We start from the raw sequence: 16019 nt of genomic DNA, 5'->3' as shown, positions 1-16019 counted from the left end.
CCTCCCTGAAAGAAGCTGCATTCACGCCATTGCAGTTATAAGAAAGATAAGTATTATTTAAAGAGGTATTTTTAAACAAATAATTTTTAAGACTATAGAACTTAATTAACATCAATTAGGTACCAATTTTGTATCTACTACTGTCCGTACAGAACTCTGGGTATGAGACATAAACAACTGCGTTTGATGAATACCGTCCTGGTGGTTAGAATTTGTAATATTTTTTCAATATAGCTGCCGAACGTCGTCAATAACGTATCGAATGTTAGTCTCCAGCAGGCCATTTAACGAACCTCTTTTATCGCAGAAGTGTGCGAACAGCAGCGAGTTTTATAAATAAATTTCCACAATTTTTAAATGTTCTTTCCGTTGAAGTCTTCGCATAGTAAAAGGCCATAAAATTGAAACATAAATATTCTTATCCATAGTTGGTGTTAACCTCAAGATTACAGGTATTTTTTTAGTAATCTTAGAAAACCAATATACGATTTGTTTGACTATTTCTTTAATTGAGAAGATCAGAAGGTAAAACTTACCACTTAAGATCAATTCAGTGTTCACCTCAAATTGGCAGGTTTAAGTTTATCCTTGTAACTCACTCTTTGCCTAACCTGTTTTTGGCGAAAGGATGCTGTACAAAAAAATCATCCTCATTACAGCGGTCACAACATTCTTGTCTTTTGCCTATCGTAGATCCGACCACACAGTACTTTCGGTGGTAAGGTCTATAACAAACCTGATACGAAAGCTGTACATAAAGTCAATCATATCTACAGTAATTTATTATATATTGATCCATCTAATAAAATTGGGCTATATAAAAAAAATACATTTCAACGAACAAATCTTTAGTACCGGTCTCAAAATCCTAAGCTAATAAAAACATGCCAATTTTCCATACTACAAGGAGATCTACTCGTATATGTCGACTGATGCGTTAGAATCTGCTATCTTCATCGATTGCGCAGTGAGAATTTGATGACATTTCATCGATTGGAAGTGAAGTTATTGCGTTTTAAGTGTCAGTATGTTTGTGTTATCGGTGCGAAAATGAGCTTCGAACAAAGAGCCAACATTAAATTTTGTTTTAAAATTGGTAAAACTTTTACCGAAACGTTTCAATTGATGAAACAAGTTTATGGCGATGATTGCCTATCCCGTAGCAGAGTGCATGAGTGGTTTCAACGTTTTCAAAGTGGTCGTGAGGACATAAATGACGATCAACATGTGGGCCAATCAAAATCCGTGATCACCGGAAATTCCATCGAAACTGTGTTGAATTCATCAAAAATCAGTCGAAATCATCATTGAAATTCATGGAAATGGAATTAAATATCTCCAAAACATCGATTTATCGCATTTTGACCGAACATATGGGCTTACAAATTGAATTCGACGCTTGTGACCGATTATTTGACCAAAAATCACATTTTAACCATTAACCATTCCCCGTATTCACCTGATATGGCAGCGTACTTGCATTATTCCATGTCATAAGTTCCAGATAGAACAACTTTCAGCGAATTTTAGTTTTTGTTCGGCTTTGGCTAATTTTGGAGGATCGTTGAACAGTGTTCCAGTTTACAATCAGTTTAATTAATGTGGAGTTATCATCTGCGTTGTTTAGTTGATTCTCGTTTCGTCGTTTCTGCGAAAGATTCAGGTCTTTTGGTACGTGTTTAAGATTGGCACACTTTATACACAACACATTAATCAAAATGTGTTGACTCGATCCTTAAGAGACATTGAAATCCTCGGTTCTCTTTCTGATACCAATACGATTATTCCAAGGACTGTTTCTTCTTTCTTATTCATCTTTCGATATTATTGTCGATATCAAAAATATGGTTTGTGTCACTCAAATAATCATCATGAAGTAACTATAACTCCCAAAATACTTCCTTAATGATTTTGACCGTAGTCAAGATTCATTATGAAAGCACAGAACTTCAAGGAAGTTAAGTTTTTTTCCATAATGAAAATCGGCAGGTTAACTTTTCGCGTTGTGAACAAACAGCTGCCAAGCATATATGTACTAATTGACATACGAAGAACATTTCGCACGAACATAAAAAAAGCTTACACCGATCTGGGAAAGAAATGTATATAGTTAAATTTGAGTGTGGAGTTTATATGAATTAATCCGTGGCCAATTCGATAAGATGTTTTTCCGGCTGGTCTTTTTACAAATATCAGCTCAATATGTATATATCTCACATATGGTTCTTACAATGAAGAATAAAACATTCAATAAAGTAATATATATTTAATCATACTTTATTCAATGCTAAATTCGTATTCATAAACTGTTATTAAAGAAAGTGATGTTAGCGCTAAACTTCTGATGAATTCTTTATTTTGTGACGAATACTATTTCGATATTTGTTGGTGAAACTCAAAAAACCTAGCTTCACTTATCCATTTAAGCCACTGGAATTTTTTTTATGTAGTATAGAACATCCCAAGTATAGACAGTTTGTCGGACTGTAAGACGACATGCTCCCTTAACCATTTATTCGCGAGGTTCTTTAGCTTATATAATAATACTTTCATATTGATTACACGGCGGAATATGTAGATCTCTCACTCTATTCCTTAGCTTATACTTGGGAAACTGGCTGTTACTTCAAAGAATATATTCGATCTTCCTGCTGGTTGTGAACAATGAGGAAGGAGACATACTTTTATATACGAGTATGTGATCTATATATTAAAATGAATAAATGACAGCTGATATAAATGAATAACGAAAACATATAGATATACGTATCCCATTTCAATTTTTTTTTGTTTTTAATTATTTAATGAATAAAGAATAAAAAAAGTGCCTCAACTGCTGGCATGATTCCGGCCGAAAGAGAAGGTGAAACAAATAAAATTTTAAAAGTTTATTAAACTTAAAGATATTTCTTATTCAATGAAATACGATCTTTGAAAAATATCAAAAATTAGCAAAATTGCGTCACACTTTAGAACGCTGCCATCCGAAAACTATTCAAGATACGATCTTCTCGATTTCACAGGATATTTACGGAAATATGTATATTCTATCGAAATAAAGTATGCCACTTATTTATGTTCTATAAAATACTCACATGTTGGGCGCTCGTTTTTAATTATATGTCAGTGTTATTCTTTTAATAATATAAAACATTATTCAAATGGTTTTAAAAGTTGGTGCTGACTACCTTTGGTTTATTGCAAAACTAGGTCCATTCCGGTGTTGTAAATCAGCTCAACTATCGAGGAGATTTATACGTGATATGCAGTTAATCCTCATATGATCTCTCTAGTGCTTTAACCAACTCGAAAGTATAGTTAAGTCTCCTTGGAAATCCATCTTCTGTACATATCTGTACCATTACATCAGAACTCAATATGTTTTTCACTTTCCTTACTCTCTGTGTTTGGCTCTTTCTTTGTGATAATAACTTATCATTTTCCACATATAAATGAGTAGAGCATTGCATTATTTATAACGTAAAAATCACGCACCATATTGCGCACTAACGACAGCACTCAGCAAATTTCAATTTGAAAAATAATCACATAACGTAGAAGGCATTTCACCAATTTATTAGCTTTTCTTATTTATGAAAGCAAAAATCATTACTTTCGCAAACAAAGTTAATCAAATATTACATTACTCAGCCATAACAAAAGAGTCGAAAAGCAGCAGCAGGTGAGTAAACAAAGTAAATACAAGTAGTGCCTCATTAGTGTCGTAATAAGGCGAGTGTAAACACATTCCAAGACGCAAATGGAAAAAGTACTTCAGTGTGAGTGGCACGAACAGCACACACACGCTTATATATTTATACACTCTAAATAGTATGTAGGCATATGAAGGCCTACCCACTCAGACTACTGGTGCTGCCGTCAGCTGTTGGCTGCCTGCCATCGGCTAATGATTGTTGTTGCTGTGCCGTACAAAATTTTTGTAGGTGTAAATATAATGACAGGTTGTTGAAAGTATTTTTGATTCCGAAGTGGTTTGAAGCTGAAGATGGCGCGCCCCAAATCAAAATATTGAGTTAAAATATTCAACGTATTTGCTTTAACGCCCGAAAAATTACGCATTGCCGCAACAAAAACAAAAACAAAAAATTGTGATAATATATATGCCGAAACGGCAAATAAATGAGCCAGAGCCACACGAAAGAAAACAAGCAACAACAACAACCAACAACAAACAAAAAATATTAATAATATGCGTGAATAACAACGCCGACGGCGAAAACAAAGTTATAGAGCGCGACAAGAACTCATCTATCAGCTGCGCTTGCCTACTCGACTCGAGCCACGGACGCCGTTCAACCTGAAGAAATTGTGCAATTGGGATGGAGCATGGGAAGAGTGATGTTAGTATTTACTTCGCACAAAGGTATAGCTTGAAAGTAATAAGAAAGTGCCAGACTTGCGGATGGTTGTGTTGGTGGCGCGATAACCGCAACAGCTTTTGGCTGAAATTTGTTTGATGGCGGCCCTTTTGAAATGTACACTCGCCTTCTGTTTGCAGTATTGCTGTGTAAATATTTATACATAAACTAATGTATAAATTTACCGCTATAAAAATGTGTTGTTGTTGTTGCTGTTGCTTTGGCTTGCTGTTAATGAATTACTTGCTTTTGCTCATTTATTTTCACACGTCGACAAGAAAAGTGAAGACACAAAGGAATGCGCCTAATGTTAGGCTACATTTATAGCAGCTCCGCCCGGCATTGCGGTTGTCGAACCGCTTGTCAGTCAGCGAGCAGCGGTAGCAATTGTCTGCCCACCCACTTGCATGTGTACATACACACTTACATTTTATATCTACATTGTTGGGTCTAACCCAGCAGCACCTTCCTAAACAAATAAAGGAATACATAAGAAATATGTGGGGATGAAAGGTGCTATGTACGGGTACACTAATACATAAAATAGCACATGGAAAACAATTTGGAAGATTTTTCCCTTCCGGCTGTTTTGAGCTTGTAATTCTCAATCGCTTCTTTACGCATCGCTGATTTCGCTGCTTGCATTTGCTATACTCATCAGCATTAAGTTGTAGAGTGCCTCAAAAAATCATGATTTGTAGTTGTAGTAGGTCTTGAATATAAATGCTTTAATTTTAGAATCAAATTTTATTGTAATTATTGCTTTGAGCTCAAATTATAAGCTTCTGCATTAGTTTACCTTGAAATTTTTGTTAAATTTCTTAAAAAGAGTTTGTGTTACTTGTGTAGGAGAAACTAAATTGAAGCTGCAATGAAGTGAGTGCAACAAGTGACAAATAAAAAATAAAGCACATGAAACTCAATTCATTGTATATTCCCCTTTTTTCGGTGAAATTGATGAAAATCTTCTATCAAGAATTTTTTGTTCAAGCATAAATCTGCCACTACTGCTGCAATTTCACGTTCGATATTCATACGAAGTTCCTCAGTTGTCGCTGGCTTGTTGGCATAGACCATAGACTTGAAGTAGATCCACGGGAAATAGTCTAGCGGCGTCAAATAAGACATGACTCTGGTAGTGGTCATCTTGTACTCAAGCCTACCGATTATTAATAGATATTTAATAAGTAATATAGAGGCGATGTACCTTTGAACACAAAAATACATTTTTTTAATTGAAAAATTTATTTAGCTTAGTAAAAATTATCCGTTTACAGTCAAATACCCACCGATGTCTTCGATAACTTGTTGCCATTTTGATGATATTTTCATAATTACACTCTCATACAACCCTCGTTCCACGTTGCGTCCTTCAGATGTTCCAACTGATGATATAGGACAGAAGAGTAGCAGCTTATATTAGGTGAAATCTTGCCGATCTCAGCAAGAACACAGCAAAACTTTCCGGTCCGACACACCCGACTAGGCCATCGTTTGCACTTACTCACCGCTATTCCACCACGACTATTTTCAGCTGACCTTGTCATGAATTACTCACATCCGCTTCAGAAATTGCGATTTTGTTGCGATTCTGCAGCGATTCGCAAATGGAAAAAAATCGGAAAATTTACACACGACGCTTTGTGTATGTCCATCGAGCTATGTTTTGTATTCAGCGTTTCTCAAATTGTTCCTTCAAACAATCGAAACAGTTGTGACATGACGTCAGACTCGACGATTTTTTCGGCAATTAGCGCCAAAGGCTGTTGCATTTTCGGAAATTTCGGAATTGAAGAAACCAAAATTGCACATATGTATTTGAGACTTGCAGTATTATGATACATATTATCAAAGCGATTTATAAGACATATACTCCCCGAATTGCTGTTGAATTCTTAGTCCTTGGCCAGTTATACTTCCTTTCGTTTGGATTACGTGAAACCGTAGGAACAGCGTATTTCATTATTAGAATTTGACAATATTACGTTCAACACAGTGATCCCTTTCCACATATTATGGTGAAAATTATATGCTATACTGTTTCATAAATTGACCAACGTGTCACTAGATTAATTTAAACGATTTTACTAACCTGCCATAGCTTGGGATAGTGGCGAGCAAAACCAAAACCAGTAACAACGTTCTAGGCGGTATTAATATGGTCTTAGATGATTACCTCTTGCATCTGTATGTGTTCGTATATGTCTAATACTCATATCTAGGTATATACTCGTATCTACATATTTTGCTGTGAGCTGCAGACTACGGTTGGTAGAAAAAAATTGCAATAATAATTTTTACCGCATAATTAAACCGATGTGCTGCAATGCCATGGCCAATGCCGAGCGAAAACTAGCTATAGCTAGCGCACCATGCTTGACACAATATTCTTAAAAGTACCCAGCAGGAATTTTTATGATGAGCAATGAATATAATGTGTTTGAAACTTGGCTGTTGTACTTTTCATATATTTCGGCTTATTGTCTAGGGATGACTTGTCGCTCTCGAAATCAATTTCTCTGTTTGTTATTAGTTAATATTGGGTAGTCGAAAAAGTCTTTTATATTATTTCTAATCAAACTTCAGCTTATTTTTTTATATTTGTAAAGAACTTTATTGAACCAAATATGTAACATTTTGGTGGACCACTTTTTGCCATTTTTCCGCCAGAGATATTATTCTCTCCGTTTTAAACTTTTCTGGTTTCTCGGTGAAAAATTGCGACAAGTAATTTTCATAGGCTTCTCTTGATGACAACTTTACTTTATTAAGGCAGTTCTACATTGACCGAAACAAATGGTAGTCCGATGGTGCAAAATCAGGACTATATGATGCTTGCATAAAAACTTCCCAGCCAAGCTCTCCCAGATTTTTCCAAACATAAAAGATGTGTGTGGTTTAGCGTTTCCCTGATGGAAGAAGAAGCCTTTCTGTTGATAAGTTCTGGCTATTTTTTCGATTGCTTGTTTCAATCTCATCATTTTCTGTTAGTAAAATGTAGAATCATTCTTTCGATCAGGCTGGAGCAGCTCATAGTGAATGATTTCTTACCAATTCCACCAAACACTCAGCAAAACTTTTCGAGGCAGCAATCCTGCCTTTGCGATCATTTGTTGAGCTTCAGCATGCTTTTTTGCACATTATTGTCGTATTTGTTACACTTTTCGTGTTCTGTTACCATTCGCTTCAGAAATGGTTCGATTTCTTTTCGTATCAGCAAAGAATCGCAGATGTTAACTCGGTTCATTAAATTTTTCACAGACAATTCATGTGGTGCCTAAACATCGAGCTCCTTTTTGTAACCAACCTTTCCGTCTGATGATGAATGTTAAGTTCCTTAGCGATGTCATGCCAGCTTATGTGACGGTCCTGGTCAATCTTTGCCATAATTTCATCGACTTTTTCAACGATAGGTCGACCAGAGCGAGGTGCATCTTTCACATCAAAATTTCCAGAATGGAAGTGAGCGAACCATTGTTGTGCTGCACGAACTGATACAGCATCGTCTCGGTAATCTCCACAAATTTCATTGGTGGCTTGCGTGGCAATCTTCCTCTTTCTATAAACAATTTCAAAATATAGCGAAATTCTACATTATTTTCACGCATTTTTGAACAACTGTAACTTTTTGATAAACCTGCAAACATCCAGCATAAAATTCTCATTTAAATGTTCGGTGCCCTTTAGTACTCTATGCGTAGTTGTGTCGCACGAGGGGTCTGACAAATGGATATATATATATATATATATATATTAAGCCTCCCCTTATAAATTTTTTAATGATGTTTTGATATTTTTGAACATACTTCGAACACAGCCGGGATCACTGAACCCTTAACAACCCCTGATTACTATTTTGGAGAGTTCTGTTATGTATAAGAAATACTGTTGTTTGGAGTCTTTTACGCATTAAATCCTTTTTGTTTATTTTTTGTCCCTCTGTCAATCTGCAGCGGTATCTTTAGGATATGGTGGTCGTCGTAAATGTAATATTAAAAGACTTCAAATCTTTTGTGTGGGTGATAAGATCATTTTATATAGAGTTACTCATCACCTAGAGGAAAAATTTCATTGAAGTAAGTCACAAAGAATTTTTTAATGTTTGAGAGCGACCTCCAACTACTGTACTCAAATCTCACTGATGTTTCCATCTACTACATCTAATACCTAGTAGTGCAGTTTCTTCCTACAGGGTGTTCAAATATCTATGAAATTATATTCCAGCATACTTGTTCATACCAACATAACGGCATAAGCCAATGAGGGAGGACTTACTTGTCGCATGCTTATTATTCATTTTATACTCATTAGTGTCATAAACAACGCAGTCAGCAAATAATATAGCGAAGCTATCGGGGAAGTGCGATGGCAAGCTGACAGGATAGGCAGCCAAGCAGCCAAGTGACTAGCAGTATGCGCACAAGCAGCTGCAGCCTTGTAACATATACGAATAGTTATGCCACATATGTTGGTATGTGTATGTGTGCACGAACTGAAGAAAGTTAATGAGGCATGCGCCATTAGGTATATGCGACAAACGTTTCTTCGGCATACTTATTTGCATACACACACACACACGTAATCGTACGTGTAATCACATGCAGAATAATTACAAATATTAAAGGATAGCATATATGACTTAATAAAGCATTTTACATTGTATACCTACTGTTGTTGTTGGCATATACTCGCATGCATTTGATGCAAATTGACTGTGCACTCTCTCAATTGGAAAATGGGAAATGTGCGCAGCTCAGCAGAAACATAATTTTTTAAAAGTTAGTGTGATTAGTGTTTAGTTGTTAAATTTTCGTTTTCTGCAAAATATCGATTTAGGCTAAGTATAAACAGAGCATATGTGCTGTATTCATTTTGTATTTTAGTATACGTACACCATGTCGTATGAGCAACACAGAATGCATAATTCACTTGTATGAATGCTCAGTGCATTTGATGTGTAACTTTGATGGCGTATTAATTTTAAAGAATATTTTTGAGAAAAATTAGAACATTTTTAGTTATGCAACATGTTGCTAAGACTAATCGAGTTGGATATACTTGTAGGGTTATGTGTATACATAAATGATCAGGATGGTGAGAAGTGTTGAAATTTGAGCGACTGGCAGACTTCCGTAGGTGCGAACTGTAAATTGAGTAAAAGTTAACATCTTTTAATGAAACTTGGGAGAAATGTTACTTGGACATAATGAGGCGGAGTTTATAGATAGGCTCTCCTGTGGGCTTAAAATTTTGAAAAACTGGGCTTGGTTCCGTCCCTTATTAGGTGGAATGCACATACCTTCTAGATAACTAAACCCACAAAAGCTAAATTCGCGGTTTAAGAGGAAAATTTTGAAAAATTTGACTTGGCCCCGCCATCTAATAACCTTAATGTACATATCTCCTAACCCAATTAAGCTGCATAAACCAAACTAACTCACGACAAATCCCTTAGCCCCCTATCGCCTGAGTAAAAATGGTTGAAATCGAATGTTAAACCCGTTCATGCTTCATATAACGGTCCTGTTTAAAACTACCAAAAGTGCGATAAATTTTACATGGAATGAGAGGCCTACTTTCTATAAAGCACAATTTTAAATTCCATTTGATTGTTTAGCTTTCTAGTACAAAAATCAAGAAGCACCTATCTGTCCCTGTTCTAGATATCTTAAAAACTAAAGCAATTGTATTTCATTTCGTCTTCCAAAAAGCTTTTCGGCCTCACACAAGTTTTTATACTCACACATATATCACAAATGGCTAAACTAAACATGTTACGATAATTTAAAATTTCATTTTGTGCTTTGGAAAAAAGTCATATTTCACTTTCTGTATAATGCTTAGGTTTCAAACTAGGTAGGTAGATCTCCGATCTAATGGCGCTGGATGCGCCATTTTGATGCACTCTTCTAGAACCTTATTGTCTTGCTATTCCGTTTCGTCGTTGCGCTCGAACCATTTATCCATTTATGGTTGGTGTTCTCAATGAAACTACAGGGGAGGCCATTTAAAGTTGACCCATCTGGCAACGCTGTAACTTTTAACAGCGCTGACAAATCGGCTAATGTCATACCGCGTTAGAAGCGTCATTCGAAGACAATTTATACCATGGAACAGTACACTCCAAAAGAACGCGCTGAAATTGTTCAGCTTTATATTCAAAATAACTTTTCAATTGTGACGAACGAACTTGACTTTTGGCGAAAACTCATCATGTCAGACGAGGCACATTTCTCGTTGAATGGAGGCGTAAACAAGCAAAATTGCCGATTTTATGCCACCGAAAATCCTTAATTAATTGAAGAACAGCCTCTTTACGACCAAAAAGTAACAGTTTGGTGCGGTGTTTGCGCGAATATGATCATCGGACCGTATTTTTTCGAAGACGATGATGGAGCCACGACAACAGTCAATGGTGAGCGTTATCGAGCCATGATAACGGATTTTGTGATACCCATTATTCGCGAAAATGACATGGATAACTTCTGGTTTCAACAGGACGGGGCTACATGCCATACAGCTCGACCAACAATCAATTTATTGCGACCATTTTTCCCCGGGCGATTGATATTGAAAAATGGTGATGTTGACTGGCCACCGAGATCACCAGATTTGACGCCACCAGACTTTTATTTGTGGGGTTATTTGAAATCCAAGGTATACGCTAATAAGCCAAAGACCTTAGCTCAACTGAAAGCCAACATTCGACGTGAAACAGCCGCCATATCATCCGAAACATTGGCCAAAGTCATGGAAAATGTCGAAAAAAGAGTGCATTTAGCTGTCAAAGCTAAAGGTGCCCATTTACGCGATCTAATTTTTAAATATTAGCTGAAACAAATCCCCTTGGACCAAAATAAATTATTTTTGAAATGAACAAAAAACATACTTATATGCGTAATTCTTTTTGTGGATAACCATTCAAAATTTCATGTCGGATGGGTTCCAAGTATTTCGTGTCGGATTTGTGATAAATATAGGCATTCCCATGTTCCCTTCTTGCATGCGGCTGCGGCATCTACTGTTATTAGCAGGCAAATCTTTGGTGCATGCTCTCGAAAAGGCCCCTTTATACTTAGTAGCTGTAAGTCTATATATACGAGGGCTGCTATACATATTTCTGGCCTAATTATGAAAATAGGAATATTTATCAACGAAAATGTTTTCTTTTCGTTGGATTTGGCTCGTCTTGGAAGACCCACACGGTCGATTGCTGTTTTGTTTCGGGCTCGTACGCATAGATCCATGATTCATCACCTGTGACGATCTTATAAACGTCTTTTGAAGTACCGCGATCTTATTTTTTCAGCATTTCTTTACACCAATCCACACAAGCCTTTTTTTGAGCGATTGTCAAATTGTGCGGGATCCAACGAGAACAAACCTTTTTTACGGCCAGGTGTTCATGCAATATCGAATGTATGCTGGTGGGAGAAATGCATAGGCATGCCTCTATCTGAAGGTATGTTACATGACGGTCGTGCATTATAAGTTCACGTACGGCATTGATGTTTTCTGGCACAACGGCTGTTTTTGGACGACCTTCACGGAATACGATTTTGAGCGAGCGTCGGCCACGATTGAGTTCGTTGTAACAGTTTTTCACAGTGCTATAGGATGGTGCTTCATAGCCATACAAAGATTTTAGTTCATCGATGCACTCATGTCGTGATAATCCACGTCGAAAGTTGTGAAAAATGATCGCACGAAAATATTCACGAGTTAATTCTATTTTTTGGCCGAGATGAATTTTTTAATTCCCTGTAAATGAAACAATTCACTATTAAATGACAAAACGTTCTGAGTGATGTTATGCGAAAAAATTTCAAACTTTCCAATGGAAATGTCAGATTGCACCTGGCAACACTTAGTGTCCTTTGTTCCATTCTAGTCATATTTCAGTCATATTTGCAGCTTGTGTTCCATTTGCTCTGTGCGATTTGTTCATAATATATTAAAGGGAGGCTTGATCATTCCTAGATGGACATAGTATTGGCTCCGCTTCGGGTTCATTTAAAAGGGCTTCTAGTTTTATTAACTTATCTGCCTTTTGTGTGACCGAGAATGCAAATTACGGACAATTGGAATTAAACTGTCAGCAATCTTAAAGCCTCCCTGCAATTGTTGGCTATGTTGGAAAAAAGTGATATACGTTTAAGTTAAAAATTTAACTTGAGGATAAGAAGAGGACGATTGAGTTTAATGATAATATAACCGATCAAATTGAGGATCAGAAAAGAAATGGAAAACTGGCGTATCACGGCCCACTTTTAGTTTAAATTTTGATTAATTTTAAGAGACCGATGTAAAGGTTGAAAGTTTCTTTTACAAAAAAAGAAGAAAAATAATCAGCTGAGATGCATTGCTAGCGCATAATAAAGGCAAACAATTTATAAACAAGTCAAAATATTGATTATTGTATTACTATTGAAATTAGACCTCGACTTATATAATTAACGACCAAGTTGAAATAAATTGATAAGTAATTTTTAAATGAATTTTAAACTATTAAATATGAACACCAAACACACTTTCGATCCGCGGGCCTCATATTCTTAATTCGGTTCTGGAAAGCATCTATGTTTTATGTGAGATCTCCGACGCGAAGATCAGCCATACTTTTTTTATGCGCTTTAGTATGTCTATCACAAATTTTCATATATTACATCAGCATAATTGCCAAACAGACCGACTATTTCAACGCAATTTATAAGCTACATTTATTTAACCTGCCATTAATTTATAAACGTACAGTTTTGTAATTACCGCAATTACTCTTAATTGCATTCATTCAAACGCCAGGCCGATAATGTCAAATTTGCCGCGACCTCCGCTGCTCCGGGTGCTTACAACTCAGCATAGTAAAAATTTGAACAAAACTGCAGTTTGCTATTTTAATTTACAGCTTTCAACGCGCGATAGATAATCCTAAAATGTCAATTACAGCCAATTAATCTTGCTGTTTGTTGGGTTTTTTGTTTTGTTTTTCAGTTTTCAAAAACACAAGCGCACTTTCAACTCATTTTATGTTGATATCCATTATGATGTCCACTTAATACCGCTGTCAATTTGGCTTAATAAATTGTGAAATTCTTTACATGCTGCAATTTTACAGAAATATTGTAGCTATAATACATTTAACTTGCTCGTTTCGCTTATCAATTCTCTCTGTCTCTCTCTTTCTCATTGCATGTGGCGATTACAACGAAACCAACTGAATCAATGGAATCAATGAAAACTCTGGACAATCGTTGGCCACTAATCCACAATGATTAACAACAAAACCGATGTACGGGAATTTGCTTTGAAACCAAAATTTACAACAACAAAAAATAATGATAATAACAACAACAACCATGTAAACGTTCACAACAACTAAAACAAAAATATGCTCAACAACACCAAAAATGTACATGACAACAAACGTTAATCATCACAACAACAACAACACAATTGCTCACATCAACAACAATAACAACCCATAACGATCACAACAACATTGAATGCGCTTGTCAACATCAATATGGTACTGTGTGCGCCACCATCGTTATCGGCCATCTTTCGTATATACACCATTTGCTTACACCATGTCGTATACGTAACATTTCTTTCGCAAAATGCTTTTCACTTGCATGTGCTTTTGTCTGCATTTGATTGACATTTCATGGCAACCGCTAACGCTATTGTATTGCGTGTTAACTAATACGTATACAAATATGAACAACAACAATAAAAACATCAATTGTAGTGAAAACAAAAGACATCGATGCCGTGGAAGGCAAATCCGTCTCCCTGCCATGTCCGATCAGTGCACCGCTGAGTGACGTTTACATGGTCTTATGGTTCCGCGATAATGCCGGTATACCGTTATACAGGTAAGTAACAAACAAACGCGTGTATGGCACATAAATGTGAACACAAAGCAGGTGTATGATTAGAGATAATAAACTCACAGCTGCTATAATATTACGATGTGTCGCTTTTCCTTTTGAAATTTCATTTGTTTTTCAACTTTTCACTTGAACGGTGTGAAAGGCTTAGCACTTGCTGTGTTTCTGCACGCTTTGCTTTCCTTTTCTTTGTTATTACTCGCTACTAATGATGATTTTAATTTGCGCTGCAAGCAAAAGCAATAATAAACGCTTCAAACCTTTTAAGTAAAAGCGGCGGCGTTGCTGTTTCGTAATTGCTGGAAAAAGTGAGAAAGTCACACACGCGACGCTAATGGTAGACCGAACGCTGCCGCTTTCATGTTGTTATTGCTCTCTGCTTGTTTTGCTGTGTTTTGTTACTAGAATTCTACACGGCAGCTTATAGTTGCTGAAATTATATTTATCATAATTTTGTGTTGCTTCTTTTGCCCACTAGCGTGATTTATTGCCTGACTTACAAGCAACCGAAATTTCCCTTTTGCCATAAGTCAAAATTTCACATTACCTCTTGGGTTACCGCACTCGCACATGTACATACATAGCACGCACAACTTTACAAATACCGACTTAGAAGTGAGATTATATATAGTTATTAGGGTGTGTCAAAAATAACTTTTATTTTCTCTTTTATTTTGTGATTTTGAGTCATTAGTTTAAAAAAAAAATAAAAATTACTTTAAAAGCTTTAGGAATGGACTTCGATCTCGAATAAAATTTCAAGAAATATTATTGTTAAGTATAAACGGACTTGAGTTTGACAGATCAGCTTGCAGGGCAGCTATATCTGCGGCCAAAAGAGTAGTTTCGTGGGGAGAAGAAGACGTGTGCAAACTTCCAGTTCAATATTTCAAAAACTGAGTGCTTAGTTCGCCTATATACGGACAAACGGGTGTGGTCTTCCGACCTTTCTTGCTGAGTGTTAAAAACCTGGTGCCAAACTTAATACATATACTCTGTTCAGGATACAATAATATTCCTGTGTTATATATATGTAAGATAAGGATATACTGCCCGGTTGTGAAGCCACACATAGATCTACTGGTCCTTTGTAATTCTAGATGGAGTTGTATTTATACGAGCTGAAGTTTACGTCATGCAGTCAGTCAACTTTTTGTAACTTTTTATAGAGACGTGGTATTTAATTTCGATCCTTCAGTCAGCTCCTTGAACTACAAAGCTTCTAGATATCTAAGCCTAATTCTAGATCAGGCCCGACATAAGCAAAGGGGGGGTTCCAGCTTATCTCTCACACCTACTACCCTGCACTTTCTATATATGTCATCGCCAATGATGACCTTACGGCACATATGTGTTGGCAGTAAGTTGGGACCTGTGACAAGGCCAACAACCACTCTGCAGTATTTTTAAGACCATGTGAGTCGAAGGCTGGCAGGCTATACCTCCGCTTTCTTGCTTTCCCTCCGCTTCTTCGCACATCATCTTGACGATTCTGCATGCCATTAAGACATTTCATCTTACCAGGATCCGTCTGTCAGCCTTTTTGGAAATTTCGTTGTGTGCCGTTTCCAACGATTTACGGAGTTCCTGAACTGCTTCGGTTGTCAATTGGATGCCACTTCCGGTAATCTCATCAGCTAATTCGTTTCCCGGTACGACATTGTGACCTGGAACCCAGTACATATGCTGCCGCTTTCTAACAGCCATTATATCTACTGCCTCCATTATTTTGAAGGTATTCTCTAATGCA

General features: G+C 36.6%; 1 protein-coding gene across 5 annotated transcripts in view; it reads left to right on the top strand.

Moving 5' to 3' along the window:
* The window catches only part of LOC105222272 (neural cell adhesion molecule 1-A), a 187488-nt gene that overhangs the window by 93265 nt on the left and 78204 nt on the right, over positions 1-16019 (top strand). For all 5 annotated transcript variants that reach the window (XM_049448787.1, XM_049448798.1, XM_049448796.1 and 2 more), the window contains exon 3: positions 14128-14254. In XM_049448787.1, the coding sequence (XP_049304744.1) occupies positions 14128-14254 (127 nt within the window). The remainder of the gene's footprint in view (positions 1-14127; positions 14255-16019) is intronic.

Source organism: Bactrocera dorsalis, chromosome 1 (genome assembly GCF_023373825.1).
Source record: "Bactrocera dorsalis isolate Fly_Bdor chromosome 1, ASM2337382v1, whole genome shotgun sequence".
Taxonomy (NCBI): domain Eukaryota; kingdom Metazoa; phylum Arthropoda; class Insecta; order Diptera; family Tephritidae; genus Bactrocera; species Bactrocera dorsalis.
The sequence above is the reverse complement of the archived record's forward strand: the minus strand, read 5'-3'. Positions and strand labels throughout refer to the sequence as shown.